We start from the raw sequence: 26,200 nt of genomic DNA, 5'->3' as shown, positions 1-26,200 counted from the left end.
TACAGTTTCTTGTTACATATGTATGTATTTATGCACTATCTACCTTTTTACTGATTTATTTTTCCTATATCCCAAGGTTGCCTGGAAGTAATCGCTTTTAAGCGATAAGGCCGCCAAATTGTACAATTATTTTAAGTTACCTATCGTTTCTGTTAATGTTGTTTTTGTGTGCATTGTACAATAAAGTGTTTTCTATTATAATCTATTCTAATACTTATATTATAAGAAACATAATTTCATTTTAAAGAGTTGTTTTTTTATATGACTATTAATAAACGTCCAAAAGTTTTAAATGTACCATCAGGAACTTTATCAGCAACAGCTGGTGGAACCGGCCCTTAGTTGACATTTGAACTACATAATATAACAAATAAGAACAGCTTTAATAAAAAATGTTAAATGAGGTTAATGACGTTAATTGTGCGTCATAAAAGTTTGTCCCTCTGTCTGTATAAGACAAAGCTATAATAAAATAGTATACTATAAAGTATAAACTATTTGTTCTATATTCTATCCGGTCTGTGAGCGGTGAAGGGTCCTCTATCGATTACACCACTATGTCTGTGCCACTGACCAATGCGCAATATGAACTATCGATGATAATCTTAAATGGCTTCCAATTCAATAACGGATACTAGAACATTAATGAACACTCAAACAACAATACGATCAATTGCTTTCAAGTACCTTCCTAATCAATATTCGAGAAGAAAACGCAATATCTATCTGCGAGTGTTTACAGGCGAGCTAAAATGACGCTGATAATGTAAAATGAGCTTAAAATGTTACTAACCGAAAAATACATATATGATTTTTTATATTATGGAAGTCTACTCTGTGATATATGGTGAAAATAATGAAAAATTTAATTAAATTGAATGAAAATTATGGAATAAAAATTATTTGCTTTTTGGAATACAATATAAATTGTATTTTATTATTACATTTAATAGAACCGTAGAACGTAATATGTACTAACTACGTGTAATAATTGTACTAACCATACAGAAACATACCGCGAAGCAGTCGTCGATACATGATACATCGAATGTGATGTTTTTCAAACATGAAGTTATTCATGTTAAGAAAAATAAAACAACACATCTACGAATTTTCCAAAAGCATTATTAGCGCCAATATGTTTATTCCCTAGAAGTAGAATTTAACTCATCAAGTATTTATTTTATTGACTCATCCAAATTCAAATTTGTTAATTATGAATTGTAAATGTTGGCTTTTGTAAATACCATCATCATCATCATTGGCCTATACGTCTATTACAGACGGTTTATGGTGCTATGCCTGAGCAATGCTTTTGGTGTCCAAACAATCCGATGCGAGATCGACATACTTTTCCGCAGGTCGGACAGGGGAAGTTTGCTGCAACAGGTTCGTTTTCGGCTTGGTGACGTTTCATCCTTTTGCTTGCGAGTACTCTGAACCACGCTTCGTCACAGAATCTGCAGCCCTCGGAAACAAGTTTGCGCCAATCAGATCGATCATTAGCGAGTTTCTCCCAGTTTTTATAATCAATATTGAAAGAAGCCATGTCGCGTTTTGCACAGTCCTTGAAGCGGAGCAGGGGTCTCCCGATGTCTCTCTTTGCATCGGCGACTGCACCCAGCATAACGCGTCTTGGCAATCGAGAAGGCTCCATCCTGTACACATGCCCTAGCCAACGAAGGCGTCTCTGTTTGAGTATCGTAGTCAGGCTAGGTAGCTGTGCGATTTCAAGAACCTTCTCGTGGGTAATCTTATTTTGCCACGTCATGCCTAAGATCTTGCGTAAGCAGCGCATGTAGAAGGAGTTCAATCGACGCTCTTGTTTTGCATACGACGTCCAGGTTTCAGCCCCATACAAAAGAATGCTCAAGATGGAAGCTTGGAAAACTATCATCTTAGTTTTAATAGTAAGATGTTTGCTTCGCCATACTCTTGTATTAAGCTTCCCAAACATGGTCGCCGCCTTGCCGATACGAATATCGATCTCCGAATTAAGTGAGAGATTGTTCGACACGGTGGACCCTAGATAGCAAAATCTGTCGATTTCTACCAGTGGCATGCCATTCAGAGATATCGTTGACCCCGCAGGAGCTCCTTGTGATAATATAACTGTCTTGTTGGTATTCACAGACATTGCAAATTTAGAACAAGCTCGTGAGAACTTGTCAATCATTGCCTGGAGCTCGAGCGGAGAATTAGCCAGTAGTGCTGCGTCGTCTGCATAAAGGAGGTTATCAACGAAGAGGTCCTCACGGTGTTTTTTGGACTTAAGAAGGGAGATGTTAAACATCCTTCCATCCGTCCTAGTGTGCAAGTGAACACCCTGTTGGTCATCATTAAATGCTGCACGCAGCAATAGCGAGAAATATATTCCAAACAGAGTGGGGGCCAAGACGCATCCCTGGCGCACACCTCTGCAAACCTTAAACGGCTTCGATGTACTGCCGTTGAAAACTACAATGCCGTTCATGTTTTCGTGGAAGGATTTTATTAGGCATAGGAGTTTAGGGGGGCACCCTATGCTGTCTAATGCTGAATACAGGCCCTCTCGGCTAACCGTATCGAAGGCTTTGTTAAGATCGACAAACGCCACATACAACGGAGTCTTCTGCTCTCTACACTTCTCCTGTAGCTGACGTAGAGTAAAAATCATGTCTATCGTCGAACGCTGAGGGCGAAAGCCGCATTGGGATTCCGGATAAATACGATTTGCAAGCTTTTGGAGCCTAGATTGAATGACTCGACTAAATAGTTTACCAACAATACTTAGAAGAGAGATACCACGGTAGCTGTTGCAATCACCCCGATCTCCTTTTCCTTTGTATATGGTAACAATATTAGCATCTCGCATATCCTGCGGTACTTCACCTGCTTCCCAGCATTTACACAGGAGATTATAAAGCATCGGCTTAACACACTCAAGTTTGATTATTTCGGCTTGGGTTCCATCACAGCCAGGGCTCTTACCAGTTTTCAGTTTGTTTACTGCCTTATTAAACTCCTCTAAAGACGGTAGATCATCTAGCTCTGTCCATACATCTAGTTTAGGCATAATATTAACAGTATCCGGATGTAGAATAGTAGGACTAGAGTAGAGACCGGTGTAGTGCTCAACCCAGCGGTCGAGCTGTTTTTTAGGATCTGTAATAGAGAAGCCGTTTGCGTCCTTAAGGGGCGCTGTCTTTTTCGGGACAGGTCCAAGAACTTGTTTAATACCCTCGTAAACACCACCGATATTTCCGTTATCAGCACACGCTTGAATTTTGAGACCGATGTTAGTCCAGTATAAATTGGCAAAATATCGTACGCTTCGCTGGAGAGATGATTTAGCTGTGCGAAGGTTTCTATCAGTCTCTGTAGAGGAGTGCAAGCGATGCTTAAGAGCAGCCTCACGCTTTGAGTCTAAAAGTGGCTGGAGATATTGGATGTTATTTGCAAACCAATCCTGGGATTTTTTAGTCATGTAGCCAAATGCCTCGCCAGCATCATCAGTCAAAATTTTCTTGATGTTATTCCACTCATCGATTACCGGGGCATCGGGTTCCCACTGGCCTAAGTTAGCTTTAATCAAAGACTCGAATTTTAGACGCATTTCTTCTATTTTTATATTGGCAAGGTTTACTTTTCTTATACCTGGAGTTTGAGAGGTGTGAATCTTTTTATGCGCAATGGCCACTCGTGCTACCACTAGCGAATGATCAGTATCACAGTCAGCGCTATGAAAAGTTCTTGTGTGAAGGATCTCTCGAAGGTCTTTGTAGCGGGAGAGTACGACGTCAAGCTGGTGCCAATGGCCTGATCGTGGATGCTTCCAGGAAACTCTGTGTGACAATTTGCCCTTGAAGAATGTATTGGTCACGCAAAGATGATGATCAGAACAAAACTCTAATAATCGTTGGCCGTTTTCATTGACGTTGCCTACACCATGATATCCAATACAGTTTGGCCAAGTGGAAAAATCATGGCCAACTCGGGCATTAAAGTCCCCTAGAATGTATAGGCGGTCACCAGTATTGACTTTATTTACTGTCTCGTCCAACTGATTGTAAAATTGGTCTTTTGACTCTTCCGAAGATGTTAGTGTCGGAGCATAAGCTGTGATGAGAGTAGCAAAGCCATGGACAGTGTTGAGTCTCAGGACCATTATGCGCTCTGATACCCCCTGAGGGCTCTCAATGGCTGATAGTAACTCGTTGTGGATCGCGAAACCGACTCCCTGCTGACGAATATCAGTATGACATTTCCCCTTCCAGAAAAAAGTATACGATGATTCACGCAGTGAACCTTCATCCGGTAGTCTTGTTTCTTGCAAGGCACATATTTTTATTTTAAGTCTGCTCAGCTCCGCATCAATTACAGCAGTTTTGCGCAGGTCTTGCGCGCTATGTAAACCTTCGTAGGTGTCCAGAAGGCCTGTCCTCAAAGTTCGGACATTCCATGTCGCGATGCGCATGGTTTGGCGTTGTTTAGTTATTTTTCTCTTTAATTCGTTATTGGTAGGTGTAACAGACAACGATGCCAGTCATCTAGCCATTGTCTAGTGCTCTCTACACCCTAAAAGAGCAGACAAGCATCGGGACGGATCGATACCTTATTGACCGGGGGCTGCCCGGCTTAAAGCGGGCGGTAATCGAACACTGGATCTTCGATGGATCCTCCCACTGTCAAAAGTGACCCCTAGCGTCGTCACTTACGCCCATTTATGTCGACTTATAACCGGTAACTGCCACTTTCCGTGTTGTTGCCCACGCTGTTAACGTGGGTGGAGTGGCCTCTCCACAGACATAACACCGCCTGGGTCGGTTTTAAGGAAGCGCAGGGTTGCCCAGAGCCTACGCTACCCTCTCGGCATCACTAGCTAATTCCACAGGAATGGCAAGCCAGTACGTGTGGAGCTAGATCTGCTGCAGGAATCTGCCGCACATTTCAGGTTTGACCTTACTTACGTCTAACGGAGATACCGTTCCGGGTTTGTGTTCAGAGTTTTCCTTCTCCTAGATGGGTTGCGATCCAACGCTTGGAGGCCTATCTCCCCCTTAATAGAGCGATAAGAGATAATATAATAATACGCTCTTTGGGACCTTAGTCGCCTTCTACGACATCCTAGTCTTCTGATAGGGTTGGTGCTATTCTAAGCCGGACACCACACGGCACTTGTAAATACCACGCATTTTGTAATTTACCTGGAATTCTTGTTTGATTAATGTTATTATGGTTTTGTGTATGTAGGTAGACTGGTGAAGTACATAATAAACAAATTATGTATGTACATACTTTGAACGTTAATAGAAGACTAGAAATTAAAGAAAAAAAAACAGTTATTTTTTGGTTACTATGGAAGACAAACATATTTCATATTTATTTTGTAATCCTGAGGTATTACGGGATCTTCGTAAGAGCATGCAATGCAAAAAATGTGTGTTTATGTATTTTATCAAATTACCATTTCACAGTGAAACAGATGTGTCTATCAATTAATTATTAAAACACCTGTGTACCAAGTGAAAAAGAATGCAAATCTTATATATAAAAATGAATCGCAAAATGTGTTGGTAAGCGCATAACTCGAGAACGGCTGAACCGATTTCGATAATTCTTTTTTTATTATATTCCTTGAAGTACGAGGATGGTTCTTATGTAGAGAAAACGTAAACATGTACCACGGGCGAAGCCGGGGCGGACCGCTAGTTATACATAATTATATGTATATTTGTAGAGCAACAATTAGCTGTAGGTAGGTACCTAATTATTTACAATGTAATTAAAATGGAAAATTTCATAAGTAAAAACCTTACTCATGTGATAGGTACGAATAACTTTTACGACTAGAAAGTAATAAAATCAATATTAAAAAATAATGATAAAACTTACTGTAATTATTTTATTATCTATTGGCATAATAATACTCGCTTTAATAATTACAAAAGCACTAATTTTAATACGCTCATAAATTACCCACGGTAATAAATAAATACTTATTTGACAGAATTATTACATACTTATGCATCAGCTATTTCCAAGTGGTACATATGTATTTATTTTTTCGATAAGACTGTAGTTAGTGTAAAATGTTTAGTAGTGAGGCGCAAATACCAAGGCATTATAAGGCTATTGTGATTGGATTTTTTGTAAACAAAATGTTGGATCATCATGTACATGAATGTAATGTTATTTTTTATTCGAAACCAAACACTTTTTGTTACTCGGTTGAGATCCGCAATAAGAGAAATAACACCTATTTGTTGAATTACTTTATTCAAGTTTCTTTAAAAGTTATAAGATAAGAAAAATACGTTTAGAAATACATAATATAATAAGCAACCCGCCTTAATACTAAGAATTTACCGGAAAGTTCTTTTGTATATGAAAACTCTCGACTGAAATAGGTAGGAATTAATATTCTTACTTATTCTTTGGATGTAAGGTATCTTTAACTTTTGTATGCGGATATCTCCACATTTAAATATAACTGGCAGCCTTTTGGTAGCACATAAATTCGTATGACGCGTCTCGCTAGTCACAAATACGTCAGTGAGCATGACAGTATAGTTCTGTGGTGAGCTGAGCATCGAACTGTCGAACTATAAACACGCGATTTGCCCTCACTCCTAAAAATGCATATATATTTTGCGAACTGTCAGTGTGTCAGTCTAAATATGAGAAAGAAATCCTCCCAGGCTTCTCATGTCCCATTAACAAAGAATAATAAAAAATAATAGTTTAAAAAAAAACTAAAAAACACGCTTTTAGTTCGGTTTTCTATAAAAAGCGTGTTTTTTATTTTTTTTTAACTATTATTTATTTTATCAAATTAGTGTTTTGTCATCGGTCCTCAATAAATCTACAAAGTTTGAACGAAATCTGGCCGTTTAAAGTGGGTCAAAATCGCGCCCAAAGAAGTCGGTTACAAACATACAAACATACAGGTGAAGCTAATATAAAGCGTGTAAAAAAAGCTTTCTCAATTGTATACCTACTCGTAGTGATATGAAACAACTTTATAATAATAAACAAAAATCTTCAGGCACTTGAGCGACATCTTGCGATACCTAAATATTCAGCAGTAATTATAGTCTACTTCGTTTTGCTTGAATTCAAAGAAAACATAATAAATATGTTTCTAGGAACTTTTCTTGCTACTATTAATCCTATTTCCATTTGCTGAAGGTTCACTTTTATTGCAACAGTGATTCGGCATTTTTCAAACAGATTGTGACGTCAAGTCATTGGGTAATTTTGACTCTTCTATAATAGCTCTAACATCCTTACTCCTTAGAACTGAGCTCTTTGTTGGCACTCAAAAAACTTAACAAAAACTATGTTCGCTTACGACTTATGCGCCTATAAGTTATCCAGCAAAAAAACAGTTGATGATGATGTTGTAAAAAATGATGAATACCTCATCACGATGGAGGAGTTATTCCTCGTGTCATTGAACTGATTGGGGCACCGGCATGGGCTGTGTAAGAACTAAGAAGTTGCGACTACTTTTCTTTAAGCTTTTCAGTTTTCATTCTAATGCACGATTATATCAGGTGTTCCTGTTTCTTTAATACTGAAGCTAATGAAAAAAATCCGACGAATTGATAACCTTCTGTCGGTTTACGGGTGAGACTATGCGTCATTTATTACACACAGATACAGGACAGCCTTGTAAAATTAATTTTAAAGTTTGATCCATTTTAACCATGCTCTACCTTTTCAGTTTTCATATTCTTAATAATTATCCTATTAAAATTTTGAATTGAAATAGATGCTATGCCTTCATATAAATTTACTATTTATTTGATCTGACATAGATACATATTTTTTAGACCGGGAGATACTGACACAAAATTTCGAGTCATTTGTAACAGGATGGCGGTTCTACAGGGTTCTTAGTACGCAATGACAAAAAGAAAAATGATGGTGTGAACGCTGGTACCGGCGGCTTAGTCACGTGGGCGTTAGTCGAACTCGTCGGAAAATAGCGAAAGTCAAACGATTTGTAACAGTATGGCACTTATTTTTCCTGGAAGTTTGAGGATCAAAGAATATAAATACAAAATTTCAAAGATCTAGGTGTTGGAAATCTTCACTTATTTAAATTAATACTAAATTAATTGTTCAAGTATGACAGCACTTTTTCCCCCTACTAGAAGTATGGCAAATATAATAATGGTCACATTTTATCAAATACTCTCCAAAAATCCAAATGCAATACTGGTACAAAAAGTTTGGCGAAATAATTTTTTTTTGCAGATTTTCGGCGGTATGGCGACCATTTGGAATCGTCCGAAAAGTATGGCATGGCGATTTTCGTAAATGGCTGCACGACGATGGTTACCTGTGCAAAAGTTAGCCTGGTACAAATGGTTGAATAATTGTTTTATTTAAATCAACATATTCGCGTCGGTATGGCGGGCTGTAAGTCACACCGGAAAAGTATGGCATGACACTACCGCCTACTTCTTTTTTATGGGCTATCGGTAAATACTAAAATTTTTGTGTTACAAATCGTTTGACTTTCGCTATTTTTCCGACGAGTTCAGCTAACGCCCACGCGACTAAACCACCGATACCAGCGATCACACCATCATTTTTCTTTTTATCATTGCGTACTAAGACCCCTGTAGAACCGCCATCCTGTTACAAATGACTCGAAATTTTGTGTCAGTATCTCCCGGTCTATTTACTTTTATTTTAATATCTGCACGACTTTGATTGTATTCGAAGTAAGTACATACATCATAATGCACTTGTAATGAAGACAATTATTTATGTTACAATATAAATCAAATATTTTTTTCAAAAGCCAAGGCTAAAAAAACAATCCATCAAAGCTTCTCTTGAAGGTTCCCTTGAAGTTTTCAAATGGATAATTTGTAATTAATATTATTTGTAGCCCTATATTTATGTACCTATGAGTATGTATCTATGAGTTAATTTCATGTAAGCTTTAAAGCTTCTTTATTTCTAAATACTAAAATTGTTCATATATCATAATATGTACCGAGTACCGACTATAATGAGTGTTTACCCAGTGGACTGATAATAATAAGAGACGATGTTATCCTCGTGATTTTCATAATTATTCAGGCACTAGGGTAATTCCAACGTGATCTACTCAGAAAGATCAAACTGATACTAATCATTAATTATATATTCTATATTATTATGTACTTAATGGCTATTAAATGCTAACAAGACAGCAATTACAGAAATATGAAGTGCCGTCTGAATTGAGATTGTAAAATGTATAAAACATTGTTCTGTAATAAACGATAAAATAAATTGTACTGTCTATGGAAGTGAGAATCTGACCTTTTAATTATTAGAAATAAATAAATAAATATGAACTGCTTTGTTAGATATCCTGCACTGTGCACATCATTTATTAAATGACACATTAGGGAGGATATTTACTAAGGGATGGAATTACGACCTCAGGACGATCTATTTATTATTTAATAATTAGAACATGCCTATTTTGGTAAAAATAATGTAAAAGATATGAAAAGCCTAAGCAGCGATATCAAAAGCAGGATTACCAAGATACATCATACATTATACAACACATAGTCATAGAAAGTCTAATCAGTCATGACTTCTATTAAAAAAAAGTGAAAATTTTTCTTTTCAAAATATGCAATATTATACATATATCTCCCCGTGTTCATCAGTTATCATTAGACATCGGATTATATGCATTTGCATATTTGCATATGCAAATGCATAAAACTCGCTAATTACGGCGTTAGTGCATATTTTAGCCTTTTTCCCCAATAGTGCATATTTCGTTAAGTAACGGGAGTTTTGATTGGTCGACTAACCTTTATTAGCCAATCAGAACGCTCAGCGAGTAAACAAACCCTATTTTGGCATGGTAAAATGGCGAAAAATTACAAAATGGGCTCCATTTTAAGTAAATTTACTTAAACTTAAAACATGGGTTGAATTCCAAAAAAGGGCTAGATTTAGCCCGGAAAGGTCTAAGGTGGCAACACTGGGCTCGCGGGTGACAAACGTCACAAATTTGCGCTCGAAAATTAGGTAAAAATGCCTAATTGTATATTGGCACAAAAACTATACTAAATTTCATGAAAATTTCACTGTATTTGTACAATTTTTGATTTAAATATATAAAATAATAAAGGTTTTTTGATTTTGTATTGTGCATATTTTAGGCATATCAGTCGTTTTTAGTGCATATTTCGGCCTTTTTTAGTGCATATTTGCATGCATATTTTGGCATTTTGTTAGTGCATATAATCCGATGTCTAGTTATCATCAATGACCAATAATGAAATACTTAATTACGCAATTTGCTATTATTTGTCTAACTAGACGTAGACACATAGTACATACCGATAAAGAATTATGTCGGCAAGACGGATCACGGAGCCATTTTTAATTAGCATCCATCAAAGACGCTATGTCGCTAAAAACTGTTATGAAAATACAAAAAGATATAATGCAACTAATTGTCTTCGTGATCGAGAGAATCAATAAGCTTTTAATGAACTCGTGAACACTAGTCATGGAATAAAAACTTGGACAGTAGTGGCCTTCAGGTTAGATATTATTATTTAAGTACCTATATAAACTTTGTAGTTAAGTATATGTTAATATCATAACACAGCACGCAATTATTGAAATACTTTGTCGACTCTCGCCAAATTTTACGCACTATAAAAGTGAGACAAAGGAAATGATTCATTTAATTATAGCAACCGTTTAGTAAAGGCCGCTATTATTAAAAGAATGAACGCTGTGTGTGTTTATGTCGCTTCAGAGTACCTATATCCGGTATAAAAGTACTCAACCTAGAATTAAGCTTCGATTCGCCATATTGCAAATAGTTTTGCAGGACGGGACGCAAAAAACGTGTATACTCTCCCCGTCGAAGGGTCGGGAAGTGCCGTATCTCTTGCATACTTCGCCTACCAACACATTCATAATATTTTACCTATGTAAGTATATTGTATGTTGCGATTTGCGCTATTTTAAACGAAGTAGAGCGCATGTGCAAAAATCGGCGGCAGAATTATAGTGTCGTCATGTTGGTAGTGAATTTAAAACTCTCCTCCTAAAGTACACAACTACATTTTTTGTTTTCACCTCTCCGTTTACTGTTTAGAAATTTAACAAAACACTACACACTACATTAAACTTCTTTGACATTTCTAGAGATCGGTCATCGGAGATTCGATACGGAAGTTGCATCGCATTAACAGTCTCTAGTTTACTAGGTGACTGGAGAAAGCGAAGGGCCACTTTCGATGGTTTTTTAAATTGCACTTTATTAACGTGTGTAATGAGACTATATTGCCGTGTAGAACAATCACGGAAGCTCGTGTGTGACGCTATTTAGAAAAAACACAATTAACACCACATACAGGTTCCATTACTTATTCAATTGATATTGACTAGGCTTTTGAAAGTCACAATCGATCTCCTTTTTCGTGAGCCAAGGAAAAGTAGTAGTGTGTTAAGTTACATTTTAAGTTCTTCACACATAAGAAATCACTCCCTGGATTATAATATGTATATTGTGACTAGTATATATGAAAAAAAATTAAAGAAATTCAGTAAGAATTATTCTTAATTTTTAATATAATAATAACCTTTGATATGTTTTCAAAAATAACCAAGGTTCTAATCTCTCTACCAAATTTTATACAGGTCAAATCAGCTGTTTTTATGTTATTGAGTAACCAACATAATATATATTCTGAAGTCAGGGTGGGTAATTGTGAATAGGGGTGATTTTAAACTATAAACAAGATTTTTTTTTATAAACTATTATCTAAATTAAATGTTATTTACAGTTGTAAAAGTAGTTATTTAGAATTGTTATTAAAAGTATAAGTGGAGTTGTTTTTGACCCTGTACAAAATTACCCACATTGTCCCCATCCATGGAAAATTATGCATATCTTTTAGTAAATAGTACATAAATTGAATTAAGCTATAAAATATGTGGTGTGTTAATGTTTAAGAAAAAACAGTCATAAAAAAGTTATTTGTTTGACTCACTGTCTTATCAACAAATTACTGTAAATTGACTACACTTTATACCCCATAGACATAGAGCATGATGATGTTCATGTAAGTACATGACTAAGAATAGAAAAAAAACCTGTTATAGTTAAAATTTTAAATTATGTTTATAAATTATCTGATATGACCATTTGTAATGAATGATAATCAAGATTCTTTTATTATCAAGTAATTTATTAAGCATATTCTGGCCAACCATCCGTATATTAACCATCATATATTCTGTTGGATGTGAATGGTCTGGGAACATCTGAAATATCTGATCAATGAAACCATAACTTTGAAAAGAGTCCCGCGTTCAATGTTCGGAAAGTTGGCCAGCTTAATTGAAGAACTTGAAATAATGTAAGTTACTTATTTTATAATTCATATCCAAATTTGGGTGTTGTTAGAGAGTATATGGCGTAATTGAATAACTAAGTTATTTCTTATTCATATATTTACACCAGAAGTTCCTGAGATTAGCGAGTTCAAACAAACAAATAGGTATACAAACTCTTAAACTTTATAATATTAGTAGATTACCAAATACGATTCATAAAACTGTACGTAGCTACTATTATAAATATGTTGACTCTCGTAGAATATACATTATTACTTTTAATAATTAAGTATATTGGTTTTATCACTATATAATGTAATAAATATTATGTTCTGTATGTCTGACGAAATAAAGTTTATTAAGTTATGTCGGCATGTCGCATTTTTTTAGTAATTATGAGAAATTACTTACATTCCATTTGGAAGTGTACTGGAGCTTGCAAAGCAGAAAGTATTTAAATTTTCATGCACGATGAAATTGAAAACTTGAAAAAAGCGATGAATAAACTTCCAAATTCCAGAAAATTTGTAAAATGTAAATAAACAAACGTCAAAACTCAAAAGTCAAAACATGTCTCATGACAGCTTAAAACCACAGCCACAGATTAAAACTAAGGATTATAACGACAATTTGACAGAACACTAATATAATAACCAGAACTGTTCTGTGAGCCAGACACAGACCGACAGTAGACATTTTTTTTTAATTAAAGATAAACTACAAATACATATTTTTATGTATTTTTATACACATAACTACATAATGATATTCCTTAATCCTTTGTTGTTGTGTTGTGTTCTTAATATTCAAAATATATTTTGATGTAGGTACCTGATTGCCGTTCGTGTAGAAACTGCGATTCAGACCATTACGATTTACGTCTCAAAGAATAATATAGTATTCTTCCTTCATTGAGATAATATTACTACGTATGGAGGAGACACCACGAACAAAATCTGTGCGCCATTTTTTTGCTCTATCTAAGTTTTAAAAATTATTATGTACTTACCGATGAAAGTTATTCCTTTGCACTTTTCCGTATTATTTGTATTATTTGTGTAATATCGTAACACACACGAAGGCATATTTGATGCGTTTCACTTTAAAACAAATAAAAAAATGAGCGTGCAGTTACGCCATATGGCGTGTGTTGAGCGGAACATAAGTGATGTAGGCGGCGCGGTGTCGTCTCCATATGTATATCTCAATGGTATTCTTGCATATCTTCTTATATATAAAAATGAATCGCAAAATGTGTTGGTAAGCGCATAACTCGAGAACGGCTGAACCGATTTCGATAATTCTTTTTTTATTATATTCCTTGAAGTACGAGGATGGTTTTTATGTAGAGAAAACGTAAATATGTACCACGGGCGAAGCCGGGGCGGACCGCTAGTTATTTTATAGTTTCACGATCACCTGGTATCACCATATATGGTGGCGCCACCGTTGTGTATGACGGCTAAAAATAAACTTACTAGAATTAATTCCACAGGTAGCATAAAACTTGTTTCCATCTTTTCTAAAGAGAGGGCGTTGAACTCAACTATATACGAGATTAATTAATTAATTAATAAATGTCGGTTTTAACAATGAAGAATGTTACTAGGTATGCCAAATCCCTTGAAATTGTGTCTCAGTAAAGCCTGTATGTATACAAATACACTAGTTTTTGTCGTAGTCAAAAATACCAAGTAGTTTTGATTTTATACGCATTCAAAGTTTCGAAAAATATCGAGTCCCGCTAATAGTCACGTGACCGCTTGTGACGTCACGTCACAACGCACCGCGCGGCCGCGTCCCCGCGCGGTGTGTATAAAGCAAAATTACCAATCTTCTATTGGATGATACGTGTAATATTCAAGACCAAATCTAAAAAATAAAATATATATCAAACTAGATGATATGTTCAACGATTCTGTTTAATCAAAAACATAAAATATTAAAATTTACTCGATAAAAAAAAATCACCAAGTTAGCTCTAATTTTCACACTTTTACGTTTTCTACTTGACATGGTAATACCTACTTATTATGATTTTTTTTTCATAAACAATTATATTAAAACATTTGCAAGATATTTGTCAGAGCATTTTGTGTAATTACTTTTAGTTTTGGTTTTATCTGCGATAATAGTAAGTAATATAGGTATACTAGCTTACCGCCCGCGGCTTCGCCCGCTTTGTCTAAAACCTAATAAATTATATACTAAAACCTTCCTCTTGAATAACTCTATCTATTAAAAAAAACCGCATCAAAATCCGTTGCGCATTTTTAAAGATTTAAGCATACAAAGGGACATAGGGACAAAGGGACAGAGAAAGCGACTTTGTTTTATACTATGTAGTGATAAATATATATACCCTGTTTTTGTTTAATTCTTCCCCCGACCAACTTATATTTTAGTATAGTTCTCCATATCATTCTCAACTTAAAACAAGAAAAAATCTTACTAGCCATCTATCTATACTTAGCCCATACGAGCAGAGCAGAAGCACAGTCTAGTATACAAGTAAATAAAAACAAAACAATATATACAAGTAAATATAAACTGTATATTAAAACTTGTATAGAAAACAAAGGATAACGCAAAACAGCTGCAATGTTCTCAAAATATTATAATATGTATGTAGCTTACGTCCTTTGCAACTATAAAAAACAACTTATCCGGCGAATTGGTAGTTGTATTTTTACATTTAGGAACAACACATGATTTTCTGGTATTTGGATTGGACATTTTTAAAAGTATTTAATTATAATTTCGACGGCACGGGCGCGCGATCGCTAGCGGACTGAGTGAGCCAGATTGAGCGTGTTGTAGTGTGACGTCACACCATCACCGGGCGTTTACAACTTCTTTTACTTCTAAATCGGAAACTAATTGACGTATCGAAGTAATTTTTTCACTAGTATTATTTATTTTTGACAGAGAATATGGAGTGCTAATAATCAAAATTAGTGAACATTCTCCATTATAAGGGTGATTAAATATTTCAACATGATTCACGTTACACCGTACTAAATACTAATGCCGAGCCATGCCGGAGATGGGAAACAAATGAAACATTTTAAAGCCGTGTCCCCCGTTCCCGGTCCCCGGCAGAGCCGCAATCACAAGAATCATTAATTTAATGTACGAAATTAAAATATAAAAATGAAAACTTATAGTTTTAATAAATTCTCGCTACAGGCGAACAGGAGAAATAATGGATTTTTGGTCTTTGTCTCATAAATTATTATTTATTTAAAACCGTTATAGTTAGATACTTACTTAGTTATTTAACTTTATGTTTTTATTGAGTAAGTATTGGTGTGTGATAATTGTGGCAAAATATTATGGATACATAATATAATATCTAGGTATAAGTAGAATAGCATAAATAATTTATCGAATGGTCAAATACATTATAGACTTTTTTTCAGACGCCGTTTCTAACTTGGCGATGTACCTGATACATTTAAGGGCAAAAATGTTGGAAATACCTGAATTTGTATGCGACAATGTGAGTATTTTTTTACTATTTTTATTCTAGAACGCTACAGAAAATGCTTAAGTAACTATGTAACTATAATATCGTTCTGTACGTCCTTTCTTCATGGCTTAACCTCAAAAGGGCAAAGTCATGCTTAAATAATAACTTTTAGAAGATAACACTACATACTTTCCTTTATGACAAATCCTTTTAAACAAAGACTAATTTACATTTATTTAATTATTAAATCCCTACTCACATTGCAAACAGTTTACAGTTGGTACTATATGTACATCACAAATCACAATGAAGGTACATAGTATAACACTCTGGTAGGAAACTACACTGACAGCCGTAAATATTTACATTAGGTACATTCAAGAAGCTTATATCTAATACACTGGAGATTTCAGTATGAACATTAACTTGTAACAAGAAAATATGACCTCGAATGACGCCTGTATGTTTTTTTATCCCTTTCACACCTAACTTGACAAGTGGGTGTGAATCCACACATTACTGTGAATTTACTCTACAACTTTGAGTAAATTCACAGTAATGTGTGGATAATTTTGTAGCCCTGAAAGTGTAACAATAACACTTTAAGGGCCCTGAAAAGAGCAATAGAAATTAGAAGAAATAATATCTAATATAATGAATCGTGTTGCCAGTGTTTGAAGTTAAATTTAATTTTTAATTTTAATGAATTACTTATAAGTACGATTAACATGAAATAATTATTGTGCTATTCGAACTTATATTTCAAGTGCCATGCAGATGCCATGCAAGTACCATGCAGATACCATAGATGCTTTTGGTTGCCGGCGGCAGTTTGTTAACGGTTTCGATACGGAGTGATAGTTTTGTCGTATTCATATATTATTATATACAAAAAATATATATATATATATAAACATAATTTAATAATATAAGTAAATAACGAAATGACAGAGTTTAATTGGGATGATAGTGCAGTACAGTAGGCGGCACGGCCGGGCCGCATATTTCATTACCTAACCGCTGTTTACTTTGCCGGTTCGATGTTATGGCAATAAAACAACGAGACATGATCTATGAACAAAAATGTATCTTATTCTCTTGCTATCTAGCGCTGAGGCCCATCGCTCCCTTCACTCTACCTTAGAACTGGCGATTGGCACTAAAAAAAGTCTTTAAATGAAGTATTTAATTATGTATAACGGAAGATTGATATTCAAGAAGTCCTTTATTATGGAGTCAGGACAATAATTAGCTCCAGTTGGTTCAAATTGTTATACAGAAAATGCAAGAATTTTTAAATAAATATTAAATCGTATAGGTTTTATGCGCAACACTTTCCTATACGAAGCTATATCTTAAACTAAACATTAGCAGATAATAATATGGTGTTATCATTAGAGGTAGGTACTAATTTTACTTACCTACACATGAAGATTTCCGCAGGGTTATCTGTTTCGCATTTCTTTAAATAAGGGCTACTTATCTGATTCACATTTTTGTTAGAAATTACATAAAAACGATTGCAGTTCATTGAGTTACTATGTACTACGTACGTAGAGAGGACATCGCTACTATACTCTTTGTAACACGAGTTAGAGGCAAACGTCACAAACTCATTTAGTCTGCCGAACGGTGCCCCCCGTTTGTCGCGTCAACACGTGTTATGGCTCTGTTCAAAATGACTTCGTGTGTGCTGAGATATTGTTTTAACAGCACAAACAAAGCCCGAGGAGTGACTTTTCAGTTTTCACCAGTAAGTTCACTCACCACACCGGCGCGGCCGTGCGCAATGTTTTTGTTTGTAATAGCCACTCTAGTACATAGTACCATGGACCATGGTACATGGACCCAATAATATCATTGGGTCCATGGTAGTACATAGTAACTCAATGTTGCAGTTATACTTTTTATGTTATTACTATTCTCGTAATTATATAACTAGGGTCATATATTTATGCAATGTGATTATAATTCATATCACAGAAAGGCAAGACGTTACCTACCAAATAAAATATCTACATTCTACATTTCTACATACATATTAGATTCACATATCTACAAGTTAACTTCGGAAACATGAGTTGTATAATGTGTAAAAGATTATAAGTTCTTGTAAACTAATGCGTTGGAGAAACCCTTGTATACAATTAGTTAAGTAGTAAGTTCTGTAAGTACCTACTAGTGTTTTACCCGTAACTAATCGCTGATTTTCCTGTGGGTAATTGATGACTTCGTAGTAAAGTGATTTTATTTTTTCCCTTATTAAAACTAGCCAGTCTTCCTTGCTGTTATCACAAGATAAAGGGACAAATTGTGTTTTCTCTATTTTTTTTAAAGTTACAAAAATGAAAAAGCAATTAGTTAAGTGAAGTAAACATAGATATTCTTTAGTAGTTCAGTATTATACCTAGGCATAGGAAGTAATTTATATACTTGGAACAAACTAAATATGGCGTTTTCATTGTCTAGCAGCCCTAGTATTAAATACATATAGAGAAGAGATGTAGGTCAGTGAGTTTTTATTAAACAAACTAGCCATTAGTTGAATACTAATCTCGAACTTAACAGGCAGTTTTAAAACTTACAAGTGTGAATAAAGTAGTGCTATTTGAAAAATTAATTAATATTTTGAAAAACCTTTTGATAAGAACTTATTAGTAAGACCAAGGTAAGACACATTTAAATTATTTGTTCTATAATAAAGTTGCTGTCGTAAAACAAAATTCTCCGAAACTGTTTTGTAGTTTCTTTTGTAAACATGTATTATTTGCACGAAGATAAACAAAATGTATGTTTATATGTCACGAGCTGTTAGATATCTACATCTAATTATATCAATACAAAATATTTTCCACCAGTTTTGTTTTTGATGGTAACATATTGGTACTTACTACTTAACATATGAATAGGTACTCATTAGCTAATAAAAAAAACTAAACATACTCTACGAAACCACATTGAATGTTCATCATTCATATAATTTTGGCACATTTGATGCAAACTAAGTACTTTAATAACTTCTACTTCTAATTATTATAATTCTAAAATTATCGATTACTAGCGGTCCGCCCCGGCTTCGCCTGTGGTACCTACATATTTACGTTTTCTCTACATAAAAACCATCCTCGTACTTCAAGGAATATAATAAAAAATATACTTAATAAAAAAAGAATTATCGAAATCGGTTCAGCCGTTCTCGAGTTATGCGCTTACCAACACATATTGCGATTCATTTTTATATATAAGAATAATTAATAATTTCATAAACATGCCAGTTGCAGCCGTGCCATTAATGACCACGTGTAGAGTTTCCTCAAACAATTTTCCCGTAAGTAAAATGTCCGGAAAATAATTAATGGTAGTTAGGTAGTTGAAGTTAATTCAAGTATAGATAAAGCAAGGGCTTTATCAGGTAAAATATATTCGTAATTGTTATTGAAATTATAATCTGTTAAAATTTGATATTGTTGTTTTCTTTTAAATTCATTCTATTTTCAATTTCTAGTCCATTGAATGAGTCCCTCCAAGGGGGGTCTAGAGTGCGTGAGTTAGTAACGTAAGATGTTTCTTCGGAAACATGTCAAGAGTCCCTAGGTAATAAACATACTAAAACCCCGGGACACTAGGAGGAGCCCCGGAGTGGGGGGAGGGGGGAAATGAGTCCATTTTTTCATTTTTCGCTTAAATCTCAAAAACGGTACATGTTAGAGAAAAACTTTCAAGGAAAAGTTGAAAGGCCATAAAATTATCTACAAGTTGTACCTAAATCATTTTTTCCTATATCCTACCGTTTCTGAGTTATACGCAGTAAAAAATGCTATGGCTCAAACAATTTCCCCATCAATCGGTCAAAAAATATTTATTTCTTCCAATAAACTCAAATGTGCAACTTGTGACCGGTACTGATAGATTGCTCTTAATTAGGTCTATAATTGGTAAAATAAACACATTCCTCCATGGAAGCCTTTAGGAGGAATCGATTGTCAAAATATTATATTAGGGCAGTTTGAGTTACTGAACTTGATCTTTTTATTTTTTTATTCCAAAAAACTCAAAAGTGCAACTTGTGACCGGTACAGATAGATTGCTCATAATTAGGTCTATCATTGATAAAAATACTAGATTCCACCACGGAGGCGTTTACGGGGAATTTAATTTTATTAGGGTAGTTACGATACTTGAACTTTTTATTTTTTTCTTTCAAAAAACTCAAAAGTGCAACTTGTGACCGGTACCGATAGATTGCTCATAATTAGGTCTATCATTGATAAAAAAACCAGATTCCACCATGGAGGCGTTTAGGAGGTATTGAATTTTATTAGGTAGTTACGATACTTCAACTTTTTAACCAACAGCCCTAATAAAATTCAATTCCCCGTAAACGCCTCCATGGTGGAATCTGGTATTTTTATCAATGATAGACCTAATTATGAGCAATCTATCGGTACCGGTCACAAGTTGCACTTTTGAGTTTTTTGGAAGAAAAAAAATAAAAAGTTCAAGTATCGTAACTACCCTAATAAAATTCAATTCCCCGTAAACGCCTCCGTGGTGGAATCTAGTATTTTTATCAATGATAGACCTAATTATGAGCAATCTATCTGTACCGGTCACAAGTTGCACTTTTGAGTTTTTTGGAAGAAAAAAAATAAAAAGTTCAAGTTCAGTAACTCAAACTACCCTAATATAATATTTTGACAATCGATTCCTCCTAAAGGCTTCAATGGAGGAATGTGTTTATTTTACCAATTATAGACCTAATTAAGAGCAATCTATCAGTACCGGTCACAAGTTGCACTTTTGAGTTTTTTGGAAGAAAAAAATAAAAAGATCAAGTTCAGTAACTCGAACTACCCTAATATAATATTTTGACAATCGATTCCTCCTAAAGGCTTCCATGGAGGAATGTGTTTATTTTACCAATAATAGACCTAATTAAGAGCAATCTATTAGTACCGGTCACAAGTTGCACTTTTGAGTGTTTTGGAAGAAAAAAAAATAAAAAGTTCAAGTATCGTAACTACCCTAATAAAATTCAATTACCCGTAAACGCCTCCGCGGTGGAATCTGGTATTTTTATCAATGATAGACCTAATTATGAGCAATCCATCTGTACCGGTCACAAGTTGCACTTTTGAGTTTTTTTGGAAGAAAAAATAAAAAGATCAAGTTCAGTAACTCAAACTGCCCTAATATAATATAACATTTTGACAATCGATTCCTCCTAAAGGCTTCCATGGAGGAATGTGTTTATTTTACCAATTATAGACCTAATTAAGAGCAATCTATCAGCACCGGTCACAAGTTGCACATTTGAGTTTTTTGAAAGAAATAAATATTTTTTGATCGATTGATGGGGAAATTGTTTGAGCCGAAATCATTTTTTACTGCGTATAACTCAGAAACGGTAGGATATAGGAAAAAATGATTTAGGTACAACTTGTAGATAATTTTATGGCCTTTCAACTTTTCCTTGTAAGTTTTTCTCTAACATGTACCGTTTTTGAGATTTAAGCGAAAAATGAAAAAATGGACCCATTTCCCCCCTCCCCCCACTCCGGGGCTCCTCCTAGTGTCCCGGGGTTTTAGTATGTTTATTACCTAGGGACTCTTGACATGTTTCCGAAGAAACATCTTACGTTACTAACTCACGCACTCTAGAACTTTTTATTCAATGGACTATTCTTCAAGCGTAGAGTGAACAGGTACCTTCTAGGGAAACGCGTTCATCAGGCGAGATTGTGGTCAATCGCTTCCCTATTACCAATAAAAAAAAATATTCTCGAAGCTTAATTAAGCTTAATTGTTAGGTAAAATATAATTAAAAACAATAATAAAAAAATAAAAATAAAAATTGTTTATCTGCGATAAACCACTTTTATCGTGACAAAACCAAACGTTTTATCTCGAGAAAAAAAGAGCGCCAAAAGTGGTTTATCGCAGATAAAACCAAAACTAAAAGTAATTACACAAAATGCTCTGACAAATATCTTGCAAATGTTTTAATATAATTGTTTATGAAAAAAAAATCATAATAAGTATTACCCATGTCAAGTAGAAAACGTAAAAGTGTGAAAATTAGAGCTAACTTGGTGATTTTTTTTTATCGAGTAAATTTTAATATTTTCTGTTTTTGATTAAACAGAATCGTTGAACATATCATCTAGTTTGATATATATTTTATTTTTTAGATTTGGTCTTGAATATTACACGTATCATCTTAATAGAATATTGGTTATTTTGCTTTATGCCCCCTCTTAAGTGATAAATTTCACTTGTGTTAGAAGGCGCTTCTCTTCCATAACAATTACTAGGCATTAACAATTAAAAGAAAGCTTAAAAAATAAGGTAATGTTAACATAAAAATACTCTAAAATTGGTAGAATGGATGTATGTGTGTGTGTGTGTATGTGTGTGTGTGTGTATACGTGTGTTCGCATGTTTTTGTTTGTGTAATGTACAAGAATTTAAAAAATGTGATTTTTTATTTATTTTATTTTACATTTTCATTTTACTCCCTACTAGTTACATGTTTTTAAAATGTCTTCTGCTTCTGTATAACTAATTTCTTTAAGCCATTTTAAGGTACGTTTTTTACATTCGTTGTAACGATTTAAATTAATTAAATTAAAATAAATAATCCCGTTAAATAATCCATAATAATATGTATTATAAATGCGAAAGTAACTCTATCTGTCTGTCTGTTACTCAATCACGCCTAAACTACTGAACCAATTTGCATGAAATTTGGTATGGAGATATTTTGATACCCGAAAAAGGACATAGGCTACCTTTTATTGCGAAATATGTACCACGGGCGAAGCCGGGGCGGACCTCTAGTGTTATATAAATTATTATTTTCTTAATTATTTGTCCATCAAAGAGTACATATTAATAAAGGTAAGTAGGTAGTAGGTACATAACATGAAATATGATATTTTTTGTACAAAGATTTATTATATTATAAATCCAAGTTATGTAAGTTATAAATTATTCAAGATTATAAATTCCATAGCATAGTATACGTACTATGTAATAAGTTCACGTTTTGTATTGTTTGCTTAATTTCCTTGTATGTTGGAAAAGGGATTTTTTATTATGGATAGTTAGAATGTTTAAAATTCTAATCATATCCCAGTGAATTCCCAAAGATATAGAAGGTGGTAAACTCAACTAAGTAATGGTTTACCTGTTGAAAAAATGTCCGATTTAAACGATAAAAAGCATTATGAAGTCATTTAGAAATTTGTATAATAATGGGACACAGGTTGGGCAACTATCCGCTTACCGGTATCTAACAACTTGTATAAATAAAATTTTATACAAGTTCTTCAAGGCGGCCACCATGAGCCCTTACAAGAACTCTACATTTTTTAATAAATTATTGCTTGAAGCTGCTTGTACCTACGTCAGTATGTCCCATTAAAGGGTAAGTACTTAATTTTAAAGAAATTTTCGAAGAATGTCGAATATCTCGAAACCTGAGGGGATTTTAATATAAACAATATATGCGTTTTCTGGAACCGCCACGACCGCGACGTCCTCTATCTCCAGTTAGGTAGGTACCAGATTATTCATTCATTACGCCATCACTCGCCACACCCTGTATAAGTATTTTGCTTATATTTTTGAATTGAATAATATGTACTTTTTATAGTTTTCTACGTGTGTAAAATCCTTCGAAGTTCATAATAATAAAGCAATAAAACAATATTATTGTCCCAACATACGTAGATAATAACTTATAAGTTTTACAATTTTGTGGTATTTTCTTTCTTGTGATTTGCGGTTTTATTGTTAAAATACAATATGTTAGTATTATTGACATGAAATGAACTAAGAGACCTACATAAAATAAAATAAACGAATTTTATCATCGGCACATTAATATATTCTATAGCGTAGTTAGCTACCTACCAAAAAGCCAAGGGACACCAAAATACATATTGTGTATTCTAAATTGTACGAAGCTAAGATGTTTATTTTTTCTTAATCTATGCGTTTTTGTATTTTATATAAAAATTTGTTAGTAATCAAACATATTTAATTAACTAGCTTCCGCCCGCGACTCCGTCCGCGCGGATGTCGGTCTTCGGCCTTCGCGTGGATGGTTTATTTCTCCATTTTGAGTAACTCTGACAATGACATCTTATAAATACCTATCTATTGGACCCAAATACAGCTAGGCCTATAATAATTAAGGTGATCCCTCTATTGAGCTACTGCTGTTAAGCTCGCGTTCTGTAGTAAGTATTTTTTTCATCGTAATTCCGAACTTGATAAGTAGCATGTAGCAGTCAATTACAGACACTAGACAGTGACGAAAAGTTTGCAAAAATAAAAAAGTGATCGTGACAATGCGACAGAAAGTTAATAATTGAGATCTTCAGCATACACAACATGGTTACTGAGCTCGTCTGGAATATGAACATAAAGATTTTTTGGGACACGGAAAAGAGCTACGTAAAACTAAAGTTGCCCGTGTGAAAAACAACTATACAAAAAGAAAATAAAATACCAACCTAAATAAACCAATTTACGATGAAAACTTAAACTACGTAAGTAGGTACGTACTACATATAATATTGTATTTACAAAAGTATTTACAACGCTACAGGTTACGGCGCTGAATCCACTGCGGGTAGCGCAACGTGTGTTCGCGGTTCTACAGAACAAGTCTATGGATAAAACTGAAAAATTAAGATTTTTTTCTATGTATTTTTCCAGGATAAAAATTAAAAAGTACTTATCCCATTTTATGCCCAGGATAATAAGGTATAATTATACAAAGTTTCATCGAAATCGAACCGTTAGTTTTCACGTGATGCCTGCACAGTGCACATACAGACAGACAAAAAATTTTTTATTCGCATATTTGGGTCTGGTATCGATCCAGTAACACCCCCAGCTATTTATTTTTTCAATATTTTCAATGTACAGAATTGACCCTTCTACAGATTTATTATATGTATGTATAGAATATAGATGTAGGTATCTATGTATAGATACCTAATTTATAGCACGTGTAAAGTTGTTGACTTCTTCCCAACTTGAGACAGTTCTGTAGACATTAAAAACAGATAAACAGAGTAAACAAATCACAATATGATTTTCTGCGATGTGTTTTGTAGATGTCATCATCACAAGTTGCGGTAAATACATATTAAACGTGGAGAGTCTCACTAGTATTCTTTTTCCGTTTGTGGTGGAAACACGGAAACTAGTCTCGAAATGCCAATTTTCCCGCCCGTGGCAAAATTCATGTGTTTAAATTTAGAACGTCCGTGCTTTTTGTTTTCGTTTTTATTGTGTGACAGTGTTTTTGATGAAAAATAAAAAGGTTTTACATATATATACACAATGGATCTCAAAAATAAAATTACACAGGTAATGAAAACGCCAAATTATCATTTAACTAGTACCTAGATAATATTATTTAGTTTAATTATTTATTAGTTTTATCCAGTTAAAGCTTTAATGAATGAATGATATCAAACCATATTATAGTAGTTTTCAATCTTCAATAGATATTCAGTTATTCTAATTACTTATTCCAACTTAATATAAAGATGTACCTTACGTGCCAATTTCGCTAGCGTGAATTTATTTACAGGAAATCAAGATCACTCTTTAGTGATAAGGCCGCCCTCTGTGCTAGTTTAGCTATAAGTTTTAGTTTTAAGTAATTTGTATAACTAGCATAGGAAAGTGTTATAAATAAAATAAATAAATACAAAACATTTAATATGCATATTAAAATTATCTTACAAAATAATTAAACCCTACATGCATTAATTAATACACGCTTTGATATACATACTTATAACATAACATGGATAGATGTAGTAGGTATATGTACCTACCTACTCATTAGTATACGTTTTTATGATTCCATATCTTTCATTGTATTCCGTGAAAAATTAGTGCACTTAGATGAGAACACGTATAATTTGAGGTACATGAAGTAAACGCAACATAGTCTTTTAATTTTTAATGAATGCCATAGACAACGATTATGAAGTGGCGCTAATTGCTATATGACAAGTTCGAATTAAGATGTACGGACACTGCAAATGTGATTTAATATAACGTGAGAATAACAGCTAGAGTAAATCGTAAATCAATACCTAAGGTCTTCTTTGAAACGTTTTTGAGAACAAAGATCTTTTAATTGCTTCTATGATATTACATGGATGCGACATTGATGCGACCTTTAATAATTAATTTATGGTTTGAGCTCTCTACGATCATAACAAACTTTGCACTCGATGCATCTAATGTGCGATTTTTAAGATGCGGTTTTCTAGTAAATAACTTTAATTATTAAGTCAATTAGTAATAAAGTTTTATCATAATTTAATA

General features: G+C 34.1%; 1 protein-coding gene across 2 annotated transcripts in view; it reads left to right on the top strand.

Annotated features, from left to right (window-relative positions):
- The window catches only part of LOC149899088 (uncharacterized), a 57,019-nt gene that overhangs the window by 5,882 nt on the left and 24,937 nt on the right, over nucleotides 1-26,200 (top strand). Inside the window, exon 2 of one of the 2 annotated variants that reach the window (XM_090114736.1) lies at nucleotides 15,789-15,868. In XM_090114736.1, coding sequence (XP_089970862.1) covers nucleotides 15,809-15,868 — 60 coding nt within the window. In that variant the 5' untranslated portion in view covers nucleotides 15,789-15,808. Of the gene's footprint in view, nucleotides 1-15,788; nucleotides 15,869-24,995; nucleotides 25,226-26,200 lie in introns of those variants that run through there. The other variant, XM_090114737.1, reaches the window with a different exon arrangement.

This window comes from Colias eurytheme, chromosome 21 (genome assembly GCF_061535395.1).
Source record: "Colias eurytheme isolate Ceu_HAF_F1 chromosome 21, ilColEury1 Martin Lab GWU primary, whole genome shotgun sequence".
Taxonomy (NCBI): Eukaryota; Metazoa; Arthropoda; class Insecta; order Lepidoptera; family Pieridae; genus Colias; species Colias eurytheme.
Note: the sequence above shows the minus strand (reverse complement) of the source record. Positions and strands in the feature narration are given on the sequence as shown.